The following is a 20,602-nucleotide window of genomic DNA, read 5'->3' on the forward strand; positions in this document are numbered from 1 at the left end:
TTTTTTTTTTTTTTTTAATTTATTTAGAGAGAGAGAGAAAGAGAGTGTGTGCGTGAGCAGGGAGTGGGGCAGAGGGAGAGAGAGAGAGGGAATCTCAAGCAGACTCCTCACTGAGCACGGATCCCAGTTTGAGGCTTGATCTCATGACCCAAAATCAAGAGTCAGATGCTTAACCAACGGAGCTACCCAGGTGCCCTTCACACTGGCTTCCTTTTAGTCTTTGTATTCAGCATCCTCCCACTCCCTGCCAGCACCTCAGACATGCCTGTCTTTCCTCTCTTTGCCCAGCTAACATCTATTCATTCTTCAGATCTTGGCTCAAATATCATCATCTCCTCAGGAGAGCCCTCCGTGATCTTCCTGTCCAGGCCTGCCGCCCCCTTAGAGGCTCGCACGGCACCATGCCCATCTCCTCTCTATGCGTCACTGTGGTGACATTAGACTTATTTGTGAGACTCTTTGGTTAATGTCTGTCTCCTAAACCATACGCTCCACGAGCTCAGGGGCTGTGCTGGGTGTCACCTTCCACCATCTCCCCAGTGCCTGACAGGAGAGCAGCACATAGTTGTTGAATAATGAACGAATGAGTGAATAAGTGAAGTAGCCCTGGGTTTTGAAGTGTTGGCGGCGTTTGAAGTTTGAGGTGGCACTGGGCTGCGCACCTGTATGTGAGGTGGGGACTCGGCTCCTACTGCGAAAGGAGTAGCGGCCTCTTGACGCCCTTCCCGGCAGCGAACGTGCGCTGGGATTGGAGAGAGGCGCGGGACCACGTCAGCGTCTGACCTGACGACTACACCTGGAGCTGACGGCCCCCTACAGCGACTTTGGGAAGCGCAGTCATCGCTCTACCCCACGGCACATGGTCTGTTTTACCAGGTTCTACTGGTCCAGAGGACTGGACCTAATGAATTTGCACAGGATCCTGGGGGCCCCCTCCCTAGGGACCTCTACAAAAGGCTCCCTCTCTCCTTCCTCTTGTCCCAGCAACCGTCCAGGCCCCAGCACCTCAACACCCTCCCGTCCAGCACTAGCTATCTGCCTGCCCTCTTGGACTTGATGCTTCTGACCATCTCTCGATCCCCAGCCCACCCTTCTCTAGGATGTGAGCCTGGCTCTCCTGGGCCAGCCCTGCTGTTTGCCTGCCCTGAAGGGGCTCTGGTGCTCTTGGTAAAGAAGAACAGGGGGATTTTTCTCTGTTGGGACCCCCTCCCATATCTACCTTGATGGACCAGTTCTGTGGGGTCTAATCAATACTGAATTGAGCCTCTTGAGAGTGAGCCCCTCAGCCATGTCCAGGAAGGCAAGGGGTGGGGGATGTGGCCTTGCAGGGTGGGCCTGGACAGGCCTGGGTTCTCTCTGGTGCCCTTTGGCCCATGCTCCACCTCCCTGACATCCAGCAGCTTGCCTGACCTCGGAACCCAGAAATCATGTTGTACCTGGATGACCCTCCTGGCCTCACCCCTGACTTGACAGTTCGTGCACCTGGCCTGGGAAGGACTGACCCTGGTCCCTGGGGTTGACCTTGCACTTCCCCTCATGCCCCTCCCACCCTCCAGGACAGCAGGCAGGCTCACCAGACAGCAACCACTGCAGCCTCTGGACATAGCGCCTCATCACCTTCTCCAGGCACGTGATGTATGCTTCCATTTCCCTGGGCGTCCACTGGATATGTCTCACTATCCCCTGGGTTAAGACAAGCCAAGGCAAATTTCCCCCCATCAGCTAGCTATGTTTTCAGATCCCCATCACCCCCGTAAATGGTTCGGGCGGTTGTAGTTAATAATTTCCAAAACCTCTATTAGGCATGCATATATTTGCTTACAAGTTTTTTTTCTTTTATCAAACTACCAGATTTATCGTTCTACAAGGAGTAGGGGAATTGGGATGATGGTTTTGTGGCAAATGCGGTCACTGTGATAATAAAAAACATAGCATCTCTAAATTTTAAATTAGAAAACCCTTAATGGTAGGACAGGAAGTCCATAAATGCCAAACTAAAAGATAAAACTCCCATCAAATCCTTCTGGTGAATAATTTTGAATTTGGTGGCTACTTTTGACTTTCTAGTTTCCCCTAACATCGATAATATCTTATCAAATGGCAAGGATAGAAAACGGGATCTTCTAAAGAAAGAACCCACGATTTGTTTTTCATTTGTACTAAATTTCTTTGTTCCAGTGTCAAAGCAATGAAAAAAAAAATTACCCCAAAACTACAAACTAGAGAACACCTTCCCCTCCCCCCAGGGAGGCGGGGAGGAGGGAAGCCCCCCAGTCTCCATCATCCTGATAGAACCATCAGCAGAACTGGGGTACAGAGTTCTGGTGAGTTCTTCAGCCACTGCCCCATTCTCAGCAACTGTTTCTAATTCTCACACCAGGGAGCCCTTCTAGCTCTGGGGGGTGGTCTCAGGCCCTCCAGGGGTTGGCTTTTCTTCCAGTGGGATCTGCATTTCCTTTTTGCCGAGAGCCATCCCACTTTGTGGATAGAAGCAGGAAGAGAATCCATGGCACAGACACGCACATGGAGTACCCCCCAAAACTCACCATTTGTGGCTGATCACAGGCAGGGGGTGGGAGAAAGGGAACGAGGGCAATGGAAACCACAACTCACATTGATTTCTATGCTGGGCAAGATGCGGCAGTATTTGGCTGACGCCAGGCCCTGGACTGACTTTTGATGAGCGCAGCTGGGACCCATGTATCTGGAGATTTCCATCTTCAGTTTTTTTAGCCCATAATTTGCTACCCACTTGAGAATAAAGGAAAGAACTATTATCTTGGGTAATGTAGTCTTAATTGAATGATGGTCTGACTCATCTATTAAAACCTTATGTTTGAAATCTGTCTCGTGTTTGAAATGTGGGGTTTCTAGGTCCTCACTGAGCATCTGTTGCCTGTGGATTCCTTCCCCTGCACTGGGGAGAGATGCACAAGAAATGCGGGGAACGGGGAACACAATTTATTGAGCATCTGCTACTTCTGAGTCTGGTGGGCATTGGAAGTCTGGTTCCCCAATATCCATTTCAACTCTCTCCCACAAAATTTGAGTGGAAAGCCATGATTGGTCTGAAGTTCAGCCTCTACACCAATGAGGATAATCTCAGTCTCCTTGTCACCACGAGAGGTACAATAATGGGCAGGCTCACGGCCATCAAGCATGGTTCCGGGATCGGCCCCATCAGAACCAAGCTCAGACGTTTAATGAATGATTGTGGGAAGAAAGATGTTCCACCTTCAGGATATGAACAAGAAGGGGGATTTCTGCTGCTTGCAACCAAAAGATGGATGCTGCTAAGTGGTCTACACAAAATATACTTCAACTAGCCATTAATCCTATTAGGAACAACTGTCTTCATTTTTACAAATGAAGACACGAGATTGAGTGTAGCTGAATGACTTGCCCAAAGTCACCCAGCTAGGAAGTGGCAGGCCCAGGTTTCAAACATAGGTCTACTTAACTCTTTCCCCACCTGCCACATTAAGCAGTCATTGTAAGCAGGTTTGTCCTCATTTCCAAGTATGCCCACCTTCCTAGAAGCGGAAAGTTGGTGGAAGGAATTACTGCTTGAGGGACATGTGCTGGTGCCAAGAACTTCATACCTCTTTGCTTGAGCACACTGCATCCTTCCTGGGCAACTGGATAGAAGTGCTAACCCTCCGTATGCCCCTTCCTTGAGGGTACTTCTTGTATATGGAGCCTGGGAAAAACAGAGTGAGGTTATCTTTTTTTTTTTTTTTTATTCTTATGTTAATCCCCTACATTACATCATTAGTTTTAGATGTAGTGTTCCATGATTCATTGTTTGTGCATAACACCCAGTGCTCCATGCAGAACGTGCCCTCCTCAATACCCATCACCAGGCTAACCCATCCTCCCACCCGCCTCCCCTCTAGAACCCTGTTTGTTTTTCAGAGTCCATTGTCTCTCATGGTTTGTCTCCCCCTCCGATTTCCCCCTTCATTCTTCCCTTCCTGCTATCTTCTTCTTCTTTTTTTTTTTCTTAACATACATTGCATTATTTGTTTCAGAGGTACAGATCTGAGATTCAACAGTCTTGCACAATTCACTGCGCTTACCAGAGCACATACCCTCCCCAGTGTCTATCACCCAGTCACCCCATCCCTCCCACCCCACCCCCCACTCCAGCCACCCTCAGTTTGTTTCCTGCGATTAAGAATTCAGAGTGAGGTTATCTTGTACACCTTCCCTCCCTCCACCCTTTCCCTCCTTCCCTCCCGCCTTGGGCTTCATGTTGCATGTTAATTTCTCTGTCAATCAAATCAGCTGCAAAATTCCTTAGGTGCAATTTGCTGAAGGGTAGAAGGGAGGCTGTTAGGTGGATCAGGGGAACCCGACTGCAAGCTCCGCTCACCACAGCTCAGTGAATCACTCCTGGGTACCAGCCCCATTTGTACCACTTCACAGTAATCAATGGTGGGGCGGTAGGGACCCAAGGACACTCATCTCCACTCCCTTCCCCATTTCCCAATCAGCCTGAGAGCGGAGGACACTGCCTCTGATGGATGGAGGGTGAGTGGCGTCGAGAATTTGCACGCCCATTTCCCCAGGCTGGGAGACCTGAGTGGCTTGAGTGTAGGCACTGCAGCCCATGTCCTGGGACGGCTGGAGAGGGTCTCCCTACCGCGGGGCCTGCTGACCCTGCAGTCCCCACAGGGTGACGGGGCTGTCCAGATGTTCGTGTAGCCTCCTACTCACCCACGTTATTCCCCGACTCTGTATAAAACAGTGAGAGAGAGGTCTCTGCTTCCCTCCATTTGGTCTTCCTCCTCCGTTCTGCAGTCCCTTCTCTCATGGGCTGGGCTGCAGCTAGGGGACAAGGGGGCTGTTGGCTGGAGCAGCCTCGTGGGGTCACGCAGTGACGCTGTCCAGCTTGTCTTAGAGACTTGTCGATTTCAGCTATGCTGTATCCTCGAAATCAGGCTCCAAGATGGCTTTGAGGTCCTTTGGGACTACCCCAGGTCTTCTGGCCTCCCCTGGAGCAGCAGTAGTTTGAACTGCCATTTACCCAGTACCCATATAACCCAGGCGCGGGGGTGCTAAGAGCTTTCTGTACCCCTGTCTCGTGTTATCCTCACAGTGCCCCAGGTTACAGATGAGGTAAGGGGGACTCAGAGGCAGTCAGGGCAGAGCAAAGATTCCACCCAGGTCTTGCTGACTCCATCACTCTGCTCTGGACCGTTCTGCTATGTCTCTGACATTGGAAATAAGATACAAGGTCTTGGTGCTGTGCGCTGAATACTTTAATAAACATACTGAAGCCCTGTCACGATCAGCTAGCACCCGTCATTTATCCTTAGCCCCTCTGGGCCCAAATTTCCTTATCAGCAAAACGGGGAACTGATAGATGACCTGTCACACAGGAGGGATGCTTGTAAGCTTTAGATGGGACAATCTTAGCGGAAGGCCTGGCACGTGATCAAGACTCATGATCATCCATCATTTCCAGTTACTGTCGTAATTGATTCACCTCTCGGCCAGGGCCGCCCACCCCCTCCACCCACTGGCCTTACCTGGTGGGGCGCCTGCTTTGCTGCTGAGGGGCCCCCAAGTCAGAGCTTGCAGGGAGGAGCTCTTCTCTCTGTCAGGGTTGTCTTTAAGGCTCTAGAAAACAGGCAGTCTTTCCCATCAGTGGCCTGTTCTCTGTGAGAGGCCCAGACAGTGTGTAGCTTACTCCCATCCCAGGGGCTGTGTGTCCAGGAGGTCCTGTCCACACAGGCACTGTCCTCATTCAAAGACCTCCACCAGGTTCCAGGAGCCAGCCCAGAGACCTCACTTTCCCCTGCCTTCCCAAATTCTAGGATGAAACCCCAGTCTCAGTTTGACCATTAGGAACCTGTGCAGGGAGGAGCCAATGGGAGCAGAATCTCGGACATGTTTTTCCATCTCCTGCTGCAGATTTAGAGGAGACTGTGGGTTTTGAGGTTAAAAAAAGTGTACAGGTATGTGGGGTATGTGTGCATGTGCGTGTGTGTGTGTGTGTGTGTGTGCGTATTTAACAGTGAGGGAGGGCATGCTAGGACAGCCATGGGATTTGCCAGAACTTTCTTCAGTTACCTGCCCTTCTTCCTACTGGACTGGGATTTCTGGGCCTCCAGCATGATAAACAACCATTCAGGTAAATTCTATGCCCTACTGGGTACCTTGGTTCTAAGGGAGGAGTTCTTCCTCACTGGGAACAAGGGGAAAGTGACGATGGCTGAACAAAGTCACCCGGGGCCCTGGACCAGCTCACATCACTGGGCGAGCTGTTGTGGAAAAGGCCTGGTTGCTGCCATCCGAGGGAGCCCCCGGCCCTCATTCCAGGAGGCTCTTGGGAGGCTGAACCAGCTCAGGAAGCACTGAAGGCTCAAGAGGCAGCCCCCGAGACTTTCGGGTTTCATCCCAGAATTGGCCTCTGGGCCGGCTCCTGGAACCTGATGGAGTTCTCCGAATGAGACGGCAGTAAGCTCCATGGGATCCGGACGGATTCCCTCACTCTGCAAATGCACTGTGTTCACAAGGCTCTGTCAGTCAGTGACGTGCTGAAGGGCTCCAGATATCTGCCTGTCTGCTCACAAGCACTGGAGTCTGGGGTCCTCTGGGGTCCCTCTGATTTCTGCAGTGGGGTGGATATTTTATGCAGGCAGATGTGACAGGCTGTGACGGGGAGAAGACACAGGTGCACCCTCAGGGTCCTATGGGCCCCCGCCAAGCCTTGGGCAGTGGTAGCAGGAGCCCAATACCCTAATACCCTAGTTCCTTTGCCCCCGAGAGATCCACCCGGACAAGCCCTCCTGCCTTACAACCGTCAGATGTCATGGTGCGTGCCAGTTCCATGAGGTCCCTAGTACCGGCTAGGGAACGAAGCTGGGATGGCCAGGCAGAGTCAAAGGTGAGTGAGAAGGAGGCCAGAGATGCCCCCAGAGCTGAGAAGCAGGTCCCCCAGAGGAGTTCCTCCCCTGCGAGGCCAGGGCTGGAGGTACCCTTGAGACACTCACCCCTGAGCACCCTGCCCCTGCCCCCACCCCTGCTGGCCCTGGGGTCTGGGGGCCTGGCCCAGGCCATTTCAAGATCTAGGAGAGACCAGGAGACAAGGTGGCAACAAAGTCCTCTGTGTGTTATTAGGGAGGGGAGTCAAACCATTCTGGCCACCGAGGGAGTTGTGGGTTTGGAAGAACAGAGTTTCTTGGGCTGATTTCTTTGCTTGAACATCTTTGGCTTTTCTTTCAGGAGGACTGCACTTTCCAGTTCTTTTCCAGACTGGTTCTTCAGGGAGGACACCAGTAAGGCACACTGCAATGGGGATTGGGAGGGTTAGCGGTGCCCCAGCCACGATGTGCCTCCAAGCAGGGGATACCCCCCGCTTACACACACACACAGCAGGAGAGACTGGGTCCACTGGGGCCTCTGGACTCCTCTTTCTGTCCCTAGAATGCCTCCTGGGGCTGAGAGCACTAGGGATCAATCCTATTAATAATAAGTCCCATGTATTATTGAGATGCCTCAGGCACTGAGCTAGTTGATGCCTGGGGGTCTCAAACCCTCTTGCCAACAAGGCATGCCAACTATGCTTTTAGTCCCATTTTGCAGACGAGGAACCCAAAGCTCCATGAGTTTAAGGGACGTGCCCAAGGCCACACTACTCGTTTGTAGGGACCTTCAATTCAAATCCAGGTGGATCTGGTTCCAAAGCCAGTGCTTTCCATACGTGGACCCAGCATCCACATACACCCATCAGCTCACCACATACCCAGGGCCAATGCTGGCAGAACAGTGGTAATAATACTTGTTCCTTTTGCCAACACATTTCTCAACTGCCTGAAAGCTTCTCCAGTAATTCTCAAAGCATGAAGACACCATTTGAAAGTAAATCACGTCCTAGGCAGGGTGGGTTAACCCATTATTGCCCACTAACACTTTGTGAACGTTTGTCAGATGAGGGAACAGACGAAGGTGCACTTGAGAAGGGTAAACAAAGCACTAGAGAGGAATCGCTCCAGGGAGGGCAGCTGAGGCATGGCCAGGGGAGCCACAGATGGGCCAGCCCAGTGGCCCTGCCCTCTCAGGAGCTCACACTGTAGTCCGGGGCATGTTGCCCTGCAAATGGCTGCAGTGAAAATGTGTCAGGCCGGGTCTCCTTCACGGGCTCTTCCTCCCTCCCCCTCCCTTGACCATGACCCCCTTCATGCTATCTGTCTACCCCCATGGCTTGAACTGCTCCACATCTACCTCCAGCCTCTAACTCCTCCCCCTCTCTCAAGGACCCACAGCTCACAAGCACCACAAACTCACCTTTGTCCTAGGCCCACCCTCTCCGCATCCCCGGCAGGATCCTCTCCTGTTACTTCTCTCTTGGTCAATGGCACCACTGTCTACCAGGTCCCCCAGCAAGGAACTTGAAAGTTACTCTGGAATTCTTCCCCACCCCATGCGTTCCATCGCCATAAATGTGGTCAGTTCTTCCTTAAATGCTCTCATGTCCGTTCCCTCATCCCTGTTCTCATGGCTCCTCACATGACCTGGCCCCTTTCTACCCCTCTCATCTCACCCGGAATTGTTCAACACCATTCTCTGAGGAAGTAACATTTTAGAGAGTCTTGAATGATAAGGAGCAACCTATGGGCATCTGGGAGGGGATGGCAGGCAGAGAAAAGAGCAGGTGCAGAGGCCCCAAGTTGAGGAAGGAGTTTGGGAATGAGCTCAGGCATTCAAGGAACTCCAAGGAAGCCAAGATGTATAGCACACAGACCTTAACCATGACTTATAGGAAACTCCCATGCTTCATCCAAAGCCTTGGGTGTCAGTGGATCAGGACATGGGGAGGGAAGCTGATATGGGGTGAGTTGTGTCCCCCAGAAAGATATGTGGTAGTCCAAACCCACCGTCCATGTGAATGTGACCGTCCTTGGAAATAGGGTCTTTGTAGATGTAATTAAGATGTAAGTTAATGAGGTCATACTGGAGAAGGGTGTGCCCTTAATCCAATAGCAGTGGCATCCCTTCAGGAGAAGAGATGCAGACACACACAGGGGGAGGGGAGCCATGCAAAGGTGGAGGCAGAGCTGGGAGCTGTGTTGCCACAGCCAAGGAATGCCAAGGATTGCTGGTGACAAGGACTCTGTCCTTGACTGAACTTCAAGTGGGCTCCTCTGAGCGCTCTTCTTGACTCAGCCTTGACTTTGGCCTATGAAACCCAGTTTTAGCAAAGAATCCCGTTCAGCCTGTTTGGCAAGAATCCCCCTACCCTTAATATCTAATTAAGTTCCTTTTAGTACATTTCTATCCACTGACCTTTTTGCTATATTGGCTATAAATGGGCTATAAATCCCCAGCTCTCTTGGCTGTATTCAGAGCTGAGTTCAGTCTCTCTCCTCTACTGTAGTAGCCTTGGATAAAGTCTTCCTTGCCATTTTTAACAAGCATCCAGTGCAATTTTTTTTAAACACCAGCCAGCACCAGAAGCTAGGAAGGAATAAGAAGGGATTCTACCCAGAGCCCTCAGAAGGAGCATGGCCTCTCTGAAAGCTTGAGTTCAGACTTCCAGTCTCTGAAACTGAGAGGATAAATGTCTCTTGCTTTAAGCTGCCTAGTTTGTGGTACTTTATATGGCAGCCCCAAGACAGAAGTGCAGTCATTGAACCCACACCTAAGGCATACCTTCTGGGAGTAGTTGAGAGCCTTCTCCATCTCAGACATGATGGCGTTGATGTCATCGCTTTCATAAATACCTAGACACAAAGCACATTTTGAGCATGGAGAAGGCATGCAGATCCTGGCAAGCGTCCATATCTGTACACACCAGGGCTGTGTGGAGGTGACCGGAGCTGACCAGCCCCCACCCCTACGCCATCCAGCGGTGAAGGGGATGGGCACGGACAGTGAGGCTCCCAGCAGGGGGGCTGGCCCTAGGACTCAGCACCCTGCACCCAGCCAACTGCTCTCACCCAGATGAAGGAAGGGTTAGGAGCGATGGTCCTGCTATTCCAGTGAATAAAAAGACCCACCTTGGTATTATTTAAAGTATCTAGTGTCTGTAGTGAATATCGGTGACTTATTTGAGAGGGACTGGAGTGTAATGACTAAGAAGACAGCCTCTGAAGTTGGCCTGCCGGCGTTCAACTCCTGGTCCCACCACTTACTACTTGTGTGCTTTTGGGCTCTGTGTCTCAGCTTTCCCATCTGTAAAACGGGGATAAGAGTAACCCACTTCATAGGGTTATTGTGAGGAATGAATAATAATATATGTAACAGGCTTGGAACCATGTCTGGCATATAATAACTGTTCTAGAGTGTGTGCTATTATTAGTAATAATCACCAATGATAACTTAAATGTTAATGTCCGGCACTTTTCATGGGAAGAGCTGGGTAACAGGGCCCCAGAGTTCCAGCCCCAGCTATGCCACTAACTTTGTAACCACAGGTAACTCATGTCCCTGGGAGTCATTTCTTCATTTATAAATCAGAGAGCGTGGAATGTACTAGTGCATCCCAAACTTCAATCACTGCTGTATCCCCATCACGATTTCCCCTTATCTGCATACCACCTAAACCACTATCTCCTTTATATATTTTGTCAATTCACTTTTGTTTACTTAAAAGCATATATATATATACACACGTGTGTATATATATATATGCTATTGACATATGTTAGTTTCAAGTATACAACATAATGATTGGATATTTGCATATACTGTGAAATGATCGCTATAATGTCTACCTAACATACTTTAAAAGTATATTTTTAAAAAGAAAACTTAAAAAAATAAAGACAAAAAACTTAAGGGCGCCTGGGAGGCTCAGTTGGCTAAGCATGGACTCTTGCTCTCAGCTCAGGTCTTGATCTCAGGGTCATGAGTTCAAGCCCTTCATTGGGCTCCACGCTGGGCATGGGCCTACTTTGAAAAAAAAAAAGTACATAAATAAAATATTTTAAAAAATAATAGATAGGGGCACCTGGGTGGCTCAGTCGGTTAAGCAGCTGTCTTCGGCTCAGGTCATGATCCTGGGGTCCTGGGATTGAGCCCCACGTCTGGCTCCCTGCTCAGTGGAGAGCCTGCTTCTCCCTCTCCCTCTGCCTGCCACTCTGCCTACTTGTGCTCTCTCTCTCTATCTGTTAAATAAATAAATAAAATCTTTAAAAATAATAATAAATTTTAAAAAGAAAAAAATTTATGTCACTTCTGACAGCAGAAAGTTAGCACCTTTTTTAAAAAAAACATTTATTTTTAAGCAGGCTCTAGGTCCAGTGTGGGGCTTGAACTCATGACCCTCCTGACTGAGCTAGCCAGGCCCCCCAGAAAGTTAGCACTTTTTAAAAAAGATTTATTTATTATTTGGGGGGGCGGTGGGGGAGGGGCAGTGGGGGAGAGAGAACCTCTACGCAGCGCTCAGTCTCACAACCCCAAGATTATGACCCTGAGATCATGACTCCAAGATCATGACCCAAGCTAAAACCAAGAGTCGGTCGCATAACTGACTGAGCCACCCAGGTGCCCTAAAGTTAGCACTTTTTTTTTTTTTAAGATTTTATTTATTTATTTGACAGAGAGAGAGACAGCGAGAGAGGGAACACAAGCAGGAGGAGTGGGAGAGGGAGAAGCAGGCTTCCCGCCGAGCAGGGAGCCCAATGCAGGGCTTGATCCCAAGACCCTGGGATCGTGACCTGAGCCAAAGGCAGACACCTAATGACTGAGCCACCCAGGTGCCCCTAAAGTTAGCACTTTTTAATGAAATGTTAAAATAAGTAAATAACTACTTAGGGGAGAAAAAAAAAACCCTTTCCCTCTATTTTCTTAGATTTCTCCAGCTGGGAGAATAAAACTGACAAAGACAGATTAACAAAAGAAAAACAGAATTTCTTAACGTGGGCAGCATGCACACAGGCAGGAGAAAGTAACTCAGAGGGTGTGGTTGGAAGTTGGGGCCTATATGGCATCTTAACCAAGGACAGCTTGGGGCGCCTGGGCGGATCAGTGGGTTAGGCATCTGCTTTCAGCTCAGGTCATGATCCTAGAGTCCTAGGACTGAGTCCCGTGTTGGGCTCCCTGCTTAGTGGGGGGTCTGCTTCTCCCTCTACCCTTCCCCCCTGCTCGAGCTCTCTCTCTCTCTCTCAAATAAATAAATAAAATCTTAAAAAAAACAAAACTAAGGACAGCTCCTTTGTAGGGAAGTGACAAGACAAAGGGAAGGCGGTTAGGCTCTTACGGGGTGCTGACTGTGGGAAGGCAAATACAGGGAGGGAAATGAGGGAAGATACACGTTGTTTTAGTAAGGTTTGTTGTCTCCAGTGCTTCTCCTTCTCCTGGCATGGGAGAGGGAGACACCTAAGATGGACATTTATGTCCCGCTTTTAGGCAAATGGGGGTGCAGAGAACTTCTTCACTATTTCTCAGTTGTCTTCAGTTCAAACCAATTCTTATACCACAGTGACATATTTTGGGGTGGCATGTTCTGATCCCCTACAACTATCGCAGTAAAAGAAATTGTTGCTCCATGTTCCACATTTACCTGTCTTGCCAACCTCCTGTTATAAACATATCACCTTTTGGGAAATGTTAAATTAAGAGACCCTAAGGCCCCTCCCAGCTGTGACATTGTGAAATATTTTTAAGTCAGGGCACCTGGCTGGCTCGGTCCAGAGAGCGTGCAACCCTTGATCTCGGGGTTGTGAGTTCAATCCCCACATTGAGCATGGAGCTTACTTAAAAAATAAATAAATACAATATTTTAAAGTAGGCTTACTTTTTTTTTTCTTTTTTACTTTAAAAACGTGTGGTAAAATACTCTTAACATAAAATGTACCATTTGAACCTTTTTTTTTTTTAAGATTTATTTATTTTAGAGAGAGAGCACAAACAGGAGGGACAGAGGGAGAGGGAATCTTAAGCAGACTCTGCGCTGAGTGTGGAGCCCAGTACAGGGCTCGATCTCATGACCCTGAGATCAGGACCTGAGCCGACCCCAAGAGTCAGATGTTTAACTGACTGTGCCACCCAGGCGCCCCCCATTTGAACCATGTTTGAAGTGTGCAATTCAGTGGCATTAAGTATGTTCATGTCATTGTGTGGCCCTGACCACCATCCGTCTCCAGAATAGGAATGCTGGAGATTTCCGAATGGGATTTTCACATGCCCCTTTCCTGGAACACATCTACGGCGCGGGGAGCTATGTTGGTACCGAGACAACTTTCTGGAAGGAAGGAGGTGGAGGGGCCTGCCAACCCTCACACACCTGTGTCTCCAAACCAGTGGAAGCGCCCAGCAGTAGCCTGGGTGATCTCCCGGTAGGCGGCCCTCGTGTCAGTGCGGCTGGCATAGTGGGCAGGGGGCGTGATGTCCATCTGAGGCTCACCCACGTAGAAGAGACACACGTTCAGCTGGAGGTCGCAGCCCCCACAGGCCTCGGCCATGTAGGCGCTGAGCATGGGCTGTGCGGGGAGAGAGGGCAGGAGGGCCCCGCGGCTGAGGGCTCTTGGAGGGACTGGCCTCAGGTCCTCTGAGCCTAATCCTCTTTCCCCAGGGCCTACTGGGTGCCAGGTCTAATACATGGCACCAAGGATAGAAAGATAACTGAGCTTGGGCCATAGTTTCTCTGTCTTAATAGGGCATGGCCGGGGAATGGACCTGAGAGCCTGCTCATGCTGAGTGTGGTCAGGGGACCAGAAGCATGGACATCTCCTGGGAGCTTGCTGGGAAGGCAGACTCTCAGGTCCCAGGCCAGGCCTTCAGGAACAGGATCTGCATTTTAACAACAACCCCAGGTAATTCTTCTGCACATTAAAGTCTAGTTTGGAGGGGCACCTGGGTGGCTCAGTCGGTTAAGTGTCTGCCTTCAGCTCGAGTCATGATCCCAGGGTCATGGGATCGAGCCCCACATCGGGCTCCCTGCTCGGCGGGAAGCCTGCTTCTCCCTCTCCCACTCCCCCTGCTTGTGTTCCCTCTCTCGTTATCGCTCTCTGTTAAATAAATAAATAAAATCTTTAAAAAAAAAAAGTCTAGTTTGGAAAATCAGACTGGAGAAATCCGTTGCTAAGGCATCCACCTAGTAGAAGATGTATGGCCTACCCACCATGTCCTGGTCAGGGATGCCCCCCGTGAAGAGGTAGATGCCCTGCGACTGGTGTTTGTCTTTGTCCTTGAAGTCCACTTCCACAGCCTTCCGCAGGGCGCTGAGGACATTCCTGCTTCCCTGACAGCGCAGAGTCAGGGCCCACCTGGGAGGTGAGGAGGGCCAGCTGAGGGAGGCCCTGGGGGTGTGGCGGGGGGAGGGCGGAGAGTCCACCGGAGAGGGGGACAGAGCAAACGGTACCCCAGAGGCTGCCCTCCCACACGGCAGGCGCAATCTCCGACCGTCACCTACCGCCAGGGGTCACCTACCGCCAGGCGCTTTGTAGGTTTTCATGGCTCACGGCAGCCATCTCGGGCCTCCAGCTTTCAACTGTGCTTCCAAACCTTGGGAGGGAAGGTAAGAGGGCGTGTTCTTAAGTGAGAAATATATCCACGCTACACCCCCGGGCTTTGGGCTCCCCAGGCTTTTAGGGGGGCAAAATTCTGATTGCACCCCAAAAGGTTAGGATGTCACTGGCCTGGGCCATCCACAAGATTTCCTTGCTAGTCATGACGTGTCACATACATCTGCAGGGCGAGCAGAGCCGGGGGTCTCAAGACTCAGAGCCAGGACCAGCTCTGGCCAGACTTCTTTTCTGACTTCCCCACCCCCCAAAGGAGGGAGTCATTGCCCCATTTTAAATTCCCCTAGAACAGATTCAGCCCCACAACTGACTTTTTTCACTCTGTCTGTACTATAGTTTTGTTTTTTTGGTTTTTTTAGATTTTATTTATTTGAGAAAGAGAGAGAGCGAGAGAGCATGAGCCGGCGGGGGCAGAGGGTGTAGGGAGAGGGAGAAGCAGACTCCCCACTGAGCAGGGAGCCTGATGTGGGGCTCGATCCCAGGACCCTGAGATCTTGACCTGAGCCGAAAGCAGACGCTTAACCATCTGAGCTACCCAGGCACCCCTAGAGTTTTTAATAAAAAAAAATGCATCATCTCATTTTCCTATGAGACAGAATTTAAATCCTTGAGAAGAGGACTGCTCCTCTTTATCAAGGAAAAGGTGTCCCCTCTCTGGCTCTAGATGAATTCTTCCACCTGGCCTTCTGAGACTCTGCCCACAGATACCTCCCTCCCCCGACACATCCCCTACTTCTCTCTACTCCCTTCTGCCCCACTGTCTCTGCACATGTTTAAGCCTGTCCATTCTTAAAAATAACTTCCTCTTTCTTCCAGGGTCAACTTCTTTAGCCATTTCTCTTTCCCGTGTGGATCAGCTCCCTGGAAAAACAATGTCCCTCCCTGGAAAAACAATGTCCCACCACCTTCTCAGCTTCTTCTTACTCCAAAACCCACTGCAGTCCAGCTTCTGGTAGGTTCTCTGGCAAATATTAACAATAACCTCCTTCCCCTCTCATGAAAATATCTATTGTAGTTGGATAGTAAATCCTCTATTACAATTTGATAAAAAATTCTAACAATATCTAGAGAGTAAAAATTCCTCCAATTTTATTCCCCAGAAAAAGTTCTGTTAACTTTATATTCTTTTGGATTAAAAAATAAAAAGCATAGGGGTGCCTGGGCAGTGGGTAGAGCATGCGACACTTTTTTTTTTTTTTTTTTTTTAGCGACAGAGAGGGGCCCTTGGGTGGCTCAGATGCTTAAGTGTTTCCCTTCAGCTCAGGTCATGATCTCAGGGTCCTGGAATCGAGCCCCAAGTCAGGCTCCCTGCTCAGCGGGGAGTCTGCTTCTCCCTCTGCCTCTCCCTTCTCTCCTCTGCTCGTGCTCTCTCTCTCTCTCAAATGAATAAATAAAATCTTAAAAAAAGAGAGAGAGAGAAAGACAGGGAGAGAGCGGAGGTGGGGGGCAGAGGGAGAAGGAGAGAGAGAATCCTAAGCAGGCTCCACACCCAGTGTGGAGCCCGATGTGGGGCTCGATCTCACGACCCTGAGATCATGATCTGAGCCAAAATCAAGAGTCAGACATTTAACCAACTGAGCCACCCAGGTGCCCCAGAGCAGGTGACTCTTGATCTCAGGATTGTGAGTTTGAGCCCCATGTTGGGTGTAGAGATTACTTAAAAAGAAATAAAATCCTTAAAAAATAATAAATAAAAATAAAAAGCATAAAACTTGTCAAATCACTAAGTTGTACACCTGAAACTAAGTAACATGGTGTCAACTATACTAAAAAAAACATAGATATATACATATTTACAGAAATGGAATTTTACAGTATATACTTTTTGTAACCTGTTTCCTTTCATTGGGATTTACAGAGGACATTTTTCTAAATGCGCACATGTAAATCTCCCTCATTCCCTCATTCTTTTGAATGGTTGCACTGTCGTGATTGTTTTACCCATTTTGCCAATGGTCATGCAGTTTTTTTCTAGGTTTATCCGCTATTAGAACTCTGCACTGAACAACCCTGCATGGTTATCTCTGCACAATGATCCTTGTATTTCCTTCAGATATAATAAAAAGGTTTAGGGGCGCCTGGTGGCTCAGTCGGTAAGCGTCTGCCTTTGGCTCGGGTCGTGATCTCGGGGTCCTGGGATCGAGCCCCACATCGGGCTCCCTGCTCCCTGGGAAGCCTGCTTCTCCCTCTCCCACTCCCCCTGCTTGTGTTCCCTCTCTCGCTGTGTCTCTCTCTGTCAAATAAATAAATAAAATCTTTAAAAAAAAATGTAATACAGGGGCTATACCAAATTACACTTCTGTGGACAGTTTCCAAGAGTGCCCTTTCCATCACATCATCACCAGCACTGTGCATTGTTTTTTTTTTTTTTTTGACTCTTTTAAAAGATGTTATTTTTTTATTTGTGAGAGAGAGAGAGAGAGAGAGAGGAGCCTGGGATCATGACCTGAGCTGAAGGCAGCCGCTCAACCAATTGAGCCACCCAGGCATCCCTGAATCTTTTACATATTCGGTTGCCAAACTGAGTTGCAAAAAAAAAAAAAAAAATTGTATCTCATTGTTTCGTTATCAGTGAGCTCTACTGCCAAATTTAGTGGATTCCTTTATTCTTCCCCTTCCTGCTTTGTTTCTGCAGAATTAAACTCTGTTTCTTTCTGAGACGTGGCTTCTCAACACCATCCTCTCCTCATTTTCCTCATCCCTCTTTGGCTGCTCCTCTCTTGTGTTCCTTTGGGGGTTCCCTTCCTCTGCCTGCCCTCCAAACATCAGTGCCTCACCAGTTCTGCCTTCAGTTGTCTTCTCTTCCCTTCACGTCTCCACAGGTGTGTTTCATGCCCTTCTCACCCACCTGACCAGAATGCCAATGGCTCGCAAACCTGTATTTCCTGACTAGAACTCCTCACCAGAGTCCTACGACTCTTGAATCTCCTCTTGAAAATCTTCAATTGTACAGGATTAAAACCATCTTCTACTTCCATGATCTGCTCCATCTGGGACATCTTCTCTTCACCATTCTCACGCCCTACAGCCAAATGGTAACTACGTGTTGTAGATTCTAACTCTCCAACACCTCTCACATGCATCCTTTTTTCCATCCCCATGGCCATGGCTCAAGCCTACTCCACGCTAGTGCAGACCACTGAGCAGTCCCAATGGCCTCCATCCCTCCAGGGTCACATCCCTTCAATGCCTCCTTCACATTGTGACATGAGTATTCAAGATCTGATCATGTTATTACCTTGCTTCAAATCTTCTGATGCCTAGATGTCTTATAGTATAAAAGCTCCTGAGCACATCCTAGATATATAAACCCTCCATCATCTGTTTGATTTTGTCATGCACAATCTCTTTTTCTCACCCTATTTTCTCACCGACTGAACTCCCTCATGGTACCCCAAAGTTCCACAGTCTGTGTCCCATAGCTCCAACACCTCTATGCCCCCTGTTGCTTCCTTTACCTAAAATGCCTTTCTTCCCCACTGCCTCCATCATTCCCATGTGCTAGGTAAACACCTACTCATTTGGCAAGACTCAATGAAAGGATCATCTCCTCTGTGAAGATGTTTTCTTTTCTTTCTTTTTTTTTTTTTTTTTAGATTTTATTTACTTATTTATTTGAGAGAGAGAGAGAGCATGAGTACAGGGGGGAGGGGCAGAGGGGGAGAGACAGAGAGAGAGAGAATCTTAAGCAGGCTCTACGCCCGTGGAGCCTGATACAGGGCTCGATCTCATGACCCTGAGATCATGACCTGAGCCAAAACAAAGAGTCAGATGCCTAACCAACTGAGCTACCCAGGTGCCCCTGTGAAGATTTTCTGACCTCCCTGTGCTCAGACAGGATAGTCTGATCCTGCCTTCTGCCTATTTCTGCAGAAAGCAGTTAATAACACTTATTTATTAACATGCCTGTCTCCCTGTACTAGACCCTAACCTCCTTGAGGACAGGTATGGTATGTATTCACTTCCGTATCCCAAGTGCAGGGATTGGTACGTGGCAGGCTTTCAGTAAAAGTTTGTTGAATGATTAATGGATGGGTAAATGAATGAAAACATTGCCTAAAATATTTCTCTAAGCATTTTTTTTTTCTGTAGAATGTATTAGAAAAAGATAAGGCTCTGGTACAGAATAATATATAATATTAACTGCTGACTTAATAGGTTTAGAATACTCCCTACTTGATACGAAGTGTTATAAACGTGTATAGTCTGGGATGCATGGGTGGTACAATTGGTTGAGTATCTGTCTCTTGGCTTCAGCTCAGGTCATGATCTTGGGGTCATGAGACCGAGCCCCATGTCGGGCTCTGTGTTCAGTGGGGAGTCTGCTTGAGATTCTCTCTCCCTCTCCCTCTGTCCCTCCCCCCCCACTCATACTCTCTCTCTAAAATAAATAAATAAATCTTTTAAGTGGGTTCCTTTTCTCTCTTTCTCCCCTAATTAGTGGAAAAGGTATGCAATTATAATAAATACATAAAACTATATATATTTAAATTATAGGTAACTATATATAAATTATATACAACTATATATAGTACATAATTTAAATATATGATGTATAGTTATATATAATTTAAATATATATAGTTAGATATAATTTTAAAATATGTATTCTATATACAATATTCATATTTTATATTTTAAACATATATATCAAATTATTTATATATAAAATATGTAATTTAAATATATATAATTTATATATATTCTATAGTTACACATAACTTAAATATATATAGTTATATATATAAATCTATATAATTAGCATTTGGAATTGGAATCTTAAATGTTTGACATACTGTGGCTTGCTTGACCTGAATTGGGACCTAACACTGGGGCATGCCTGGGGGCCCTTCTTTCTCTTTTTTGTGTTTATCAGCTCAGAATCCAAATGGGGCAATGGGCTGAGTTACTTTATCTTGGCTGATCGAGCAGTGTGTTTGGGGGCCACTTATCACCTTCGCCCCAGTGGGACTGTCCTGCAACCATTTAATTATTCAATACCCCAAACAAGATGATTCAAGTCAGATAAACTGATGGCCATCCTAGGATGCTGGGTGCTGGTGAGATGTCATCTAGCTACCTGCCAGGAACCTCAGCCCAGCGATGGCACAGACCACAGGCAGCCCCTGCCCCCAGCACCCCCACTGGGAACTAGGAACCTACGCGATGATGTTGAAGCAGTCCTTGTTGGACAATTGTTCTTCCAGCAGAAGTCGCAGGGAGTGCTGGATATGAATAATGTACATGGAATTGGTCACAGAGATATCCAGCAGTATAACCACCCTAAAAAGAAACACAAGCTTTAAGAAGAGAACCGAATCTCTCAGATAATGTTTATTTTGTTCCATTTTACTATTTAAAGTTTTTTCCAGGGGAGTTTTGCATGCCAAACTCATAGCTGGCCAAAATCTTCTCTGTGGTGTGAGGTCAGCAGGAGTTGGGCTTACAATGGTAGACTAAGGGGGCCGTGGAAGCTTCTCTCCCAGGGGCTTCTACCATGGAGTAAAGTCACACGGTGGAGATGGTTTAAGGGATGGGGGCTGCCTAGAATGATTTTCACACATTTCCCTGTTTTAAAGCACTAGCATTCACTATTATTAGAGGTTGGGGGCTCTGTAGGGGAAACAGAAACAAGGTAAGCAAATGAGATGGGGAATTAGGTGTATCTGGGCCTCTGGGGAAAGAAATGTATCTTTTGTTTCTTCTCTCTGTTTTAAGATCCCTAGTCCCATTTGGCCTTTTTTCACTACTTCAAATCAATTCCCAACTCCACCGTCCACTCTCATTTTGAGACAGCAATTATGGTTCCATTTATTTAATTTTTTTTTTCTTTTTTTAGCGTGTATGCTGCCAAAGTGAGCACGAGACAGCAATTATGGAGAGCAAAAGAAAATCTAGTGGATTTAGAGTCAGAAGATCTTGGTTCAGGTCCCACTTCCTGTGTGACTTAGGCAAGTCACAAAACCTCTCTGATCCTTGGCCTATTTAACTATGAACTATTCATAATGAGACTCCTCACAGGGTTGCTTTGAGAATTAAAGGGTGGAATAGTATGGTACTTTGTAAGTGGTAATGCATCCAATAAGGTATGGAATGGTAAGGATGTTGTAAACGCCACCAACTGT

General features: G+C 48.1%; 1 protein-coding gene across 1 annotated transcript in view; it reads right to left on the minus strand.

Annotated features, from left to right (window-relative positions):
- The window catches only part of VWA3A (von Willebrand factor A domain containing 3A), a 64,797-nt gene that overhangs the window by 6,150 nt on the left and 38,045 nt on the right, over positions 1-20,602 (minus strand). The window contains exons 18-28 of the mRNA XM_081819872.1: positions 19,641-19,760; positions 14,383-14,457; positions 14,075-14,219; positions 13,238-13,433; positions 9,661-9,731; positions 7,144-7,296; positions 5,535-5,625; positions 4,720-4,830; positions 3,603-3,700; positions 2,614-2,751; positions 1,575-1,683 (exon numbers count right to left, since the gene is read on the minus strand). Coding sequence (XP_081675998.1) covers positions 1,575-1,683; positions 2,614-2,751; positions 3,603-3,700; positions 4,720-4,830; positions 5,535-5,625; positions 7,144-7,296; positions 9,661-9,731; positions 13,238-13,433; positions 14,075-14,219; positions 14,383-14,457; positions 19,641-19,760 — 1,307 coding nt within the window. The remainder of the gene's footprint in view (positions 1-1,574; positions 1,684-2,613; positions 2,752-3,602; positions 3,701-4,719; positions 4,831-5,534; positions 5,626-7,143; positions 7,297-9,660; positions 9,732-13,237; positions 13,434-14,074; positions 14,220-14,382; positions 14,458-19,640; positions 19,761-20,602) is intronic.

The sequence above is a fragment of the Leptonychotes weddellii genome, chromosome 5, assembly GCF_054177405.1.
Source record: "Leptonychotes weddellii isolate Sample4059 chromosome 5, ASM5417740v2, whole genome shotgun sequence".
Lineage (NCBI taxonomy): Eukaryota > Metazoa > Chordata > Mammalia > Carnivora > Phocidae > Leptonychotes > Leptonychotes weddellii.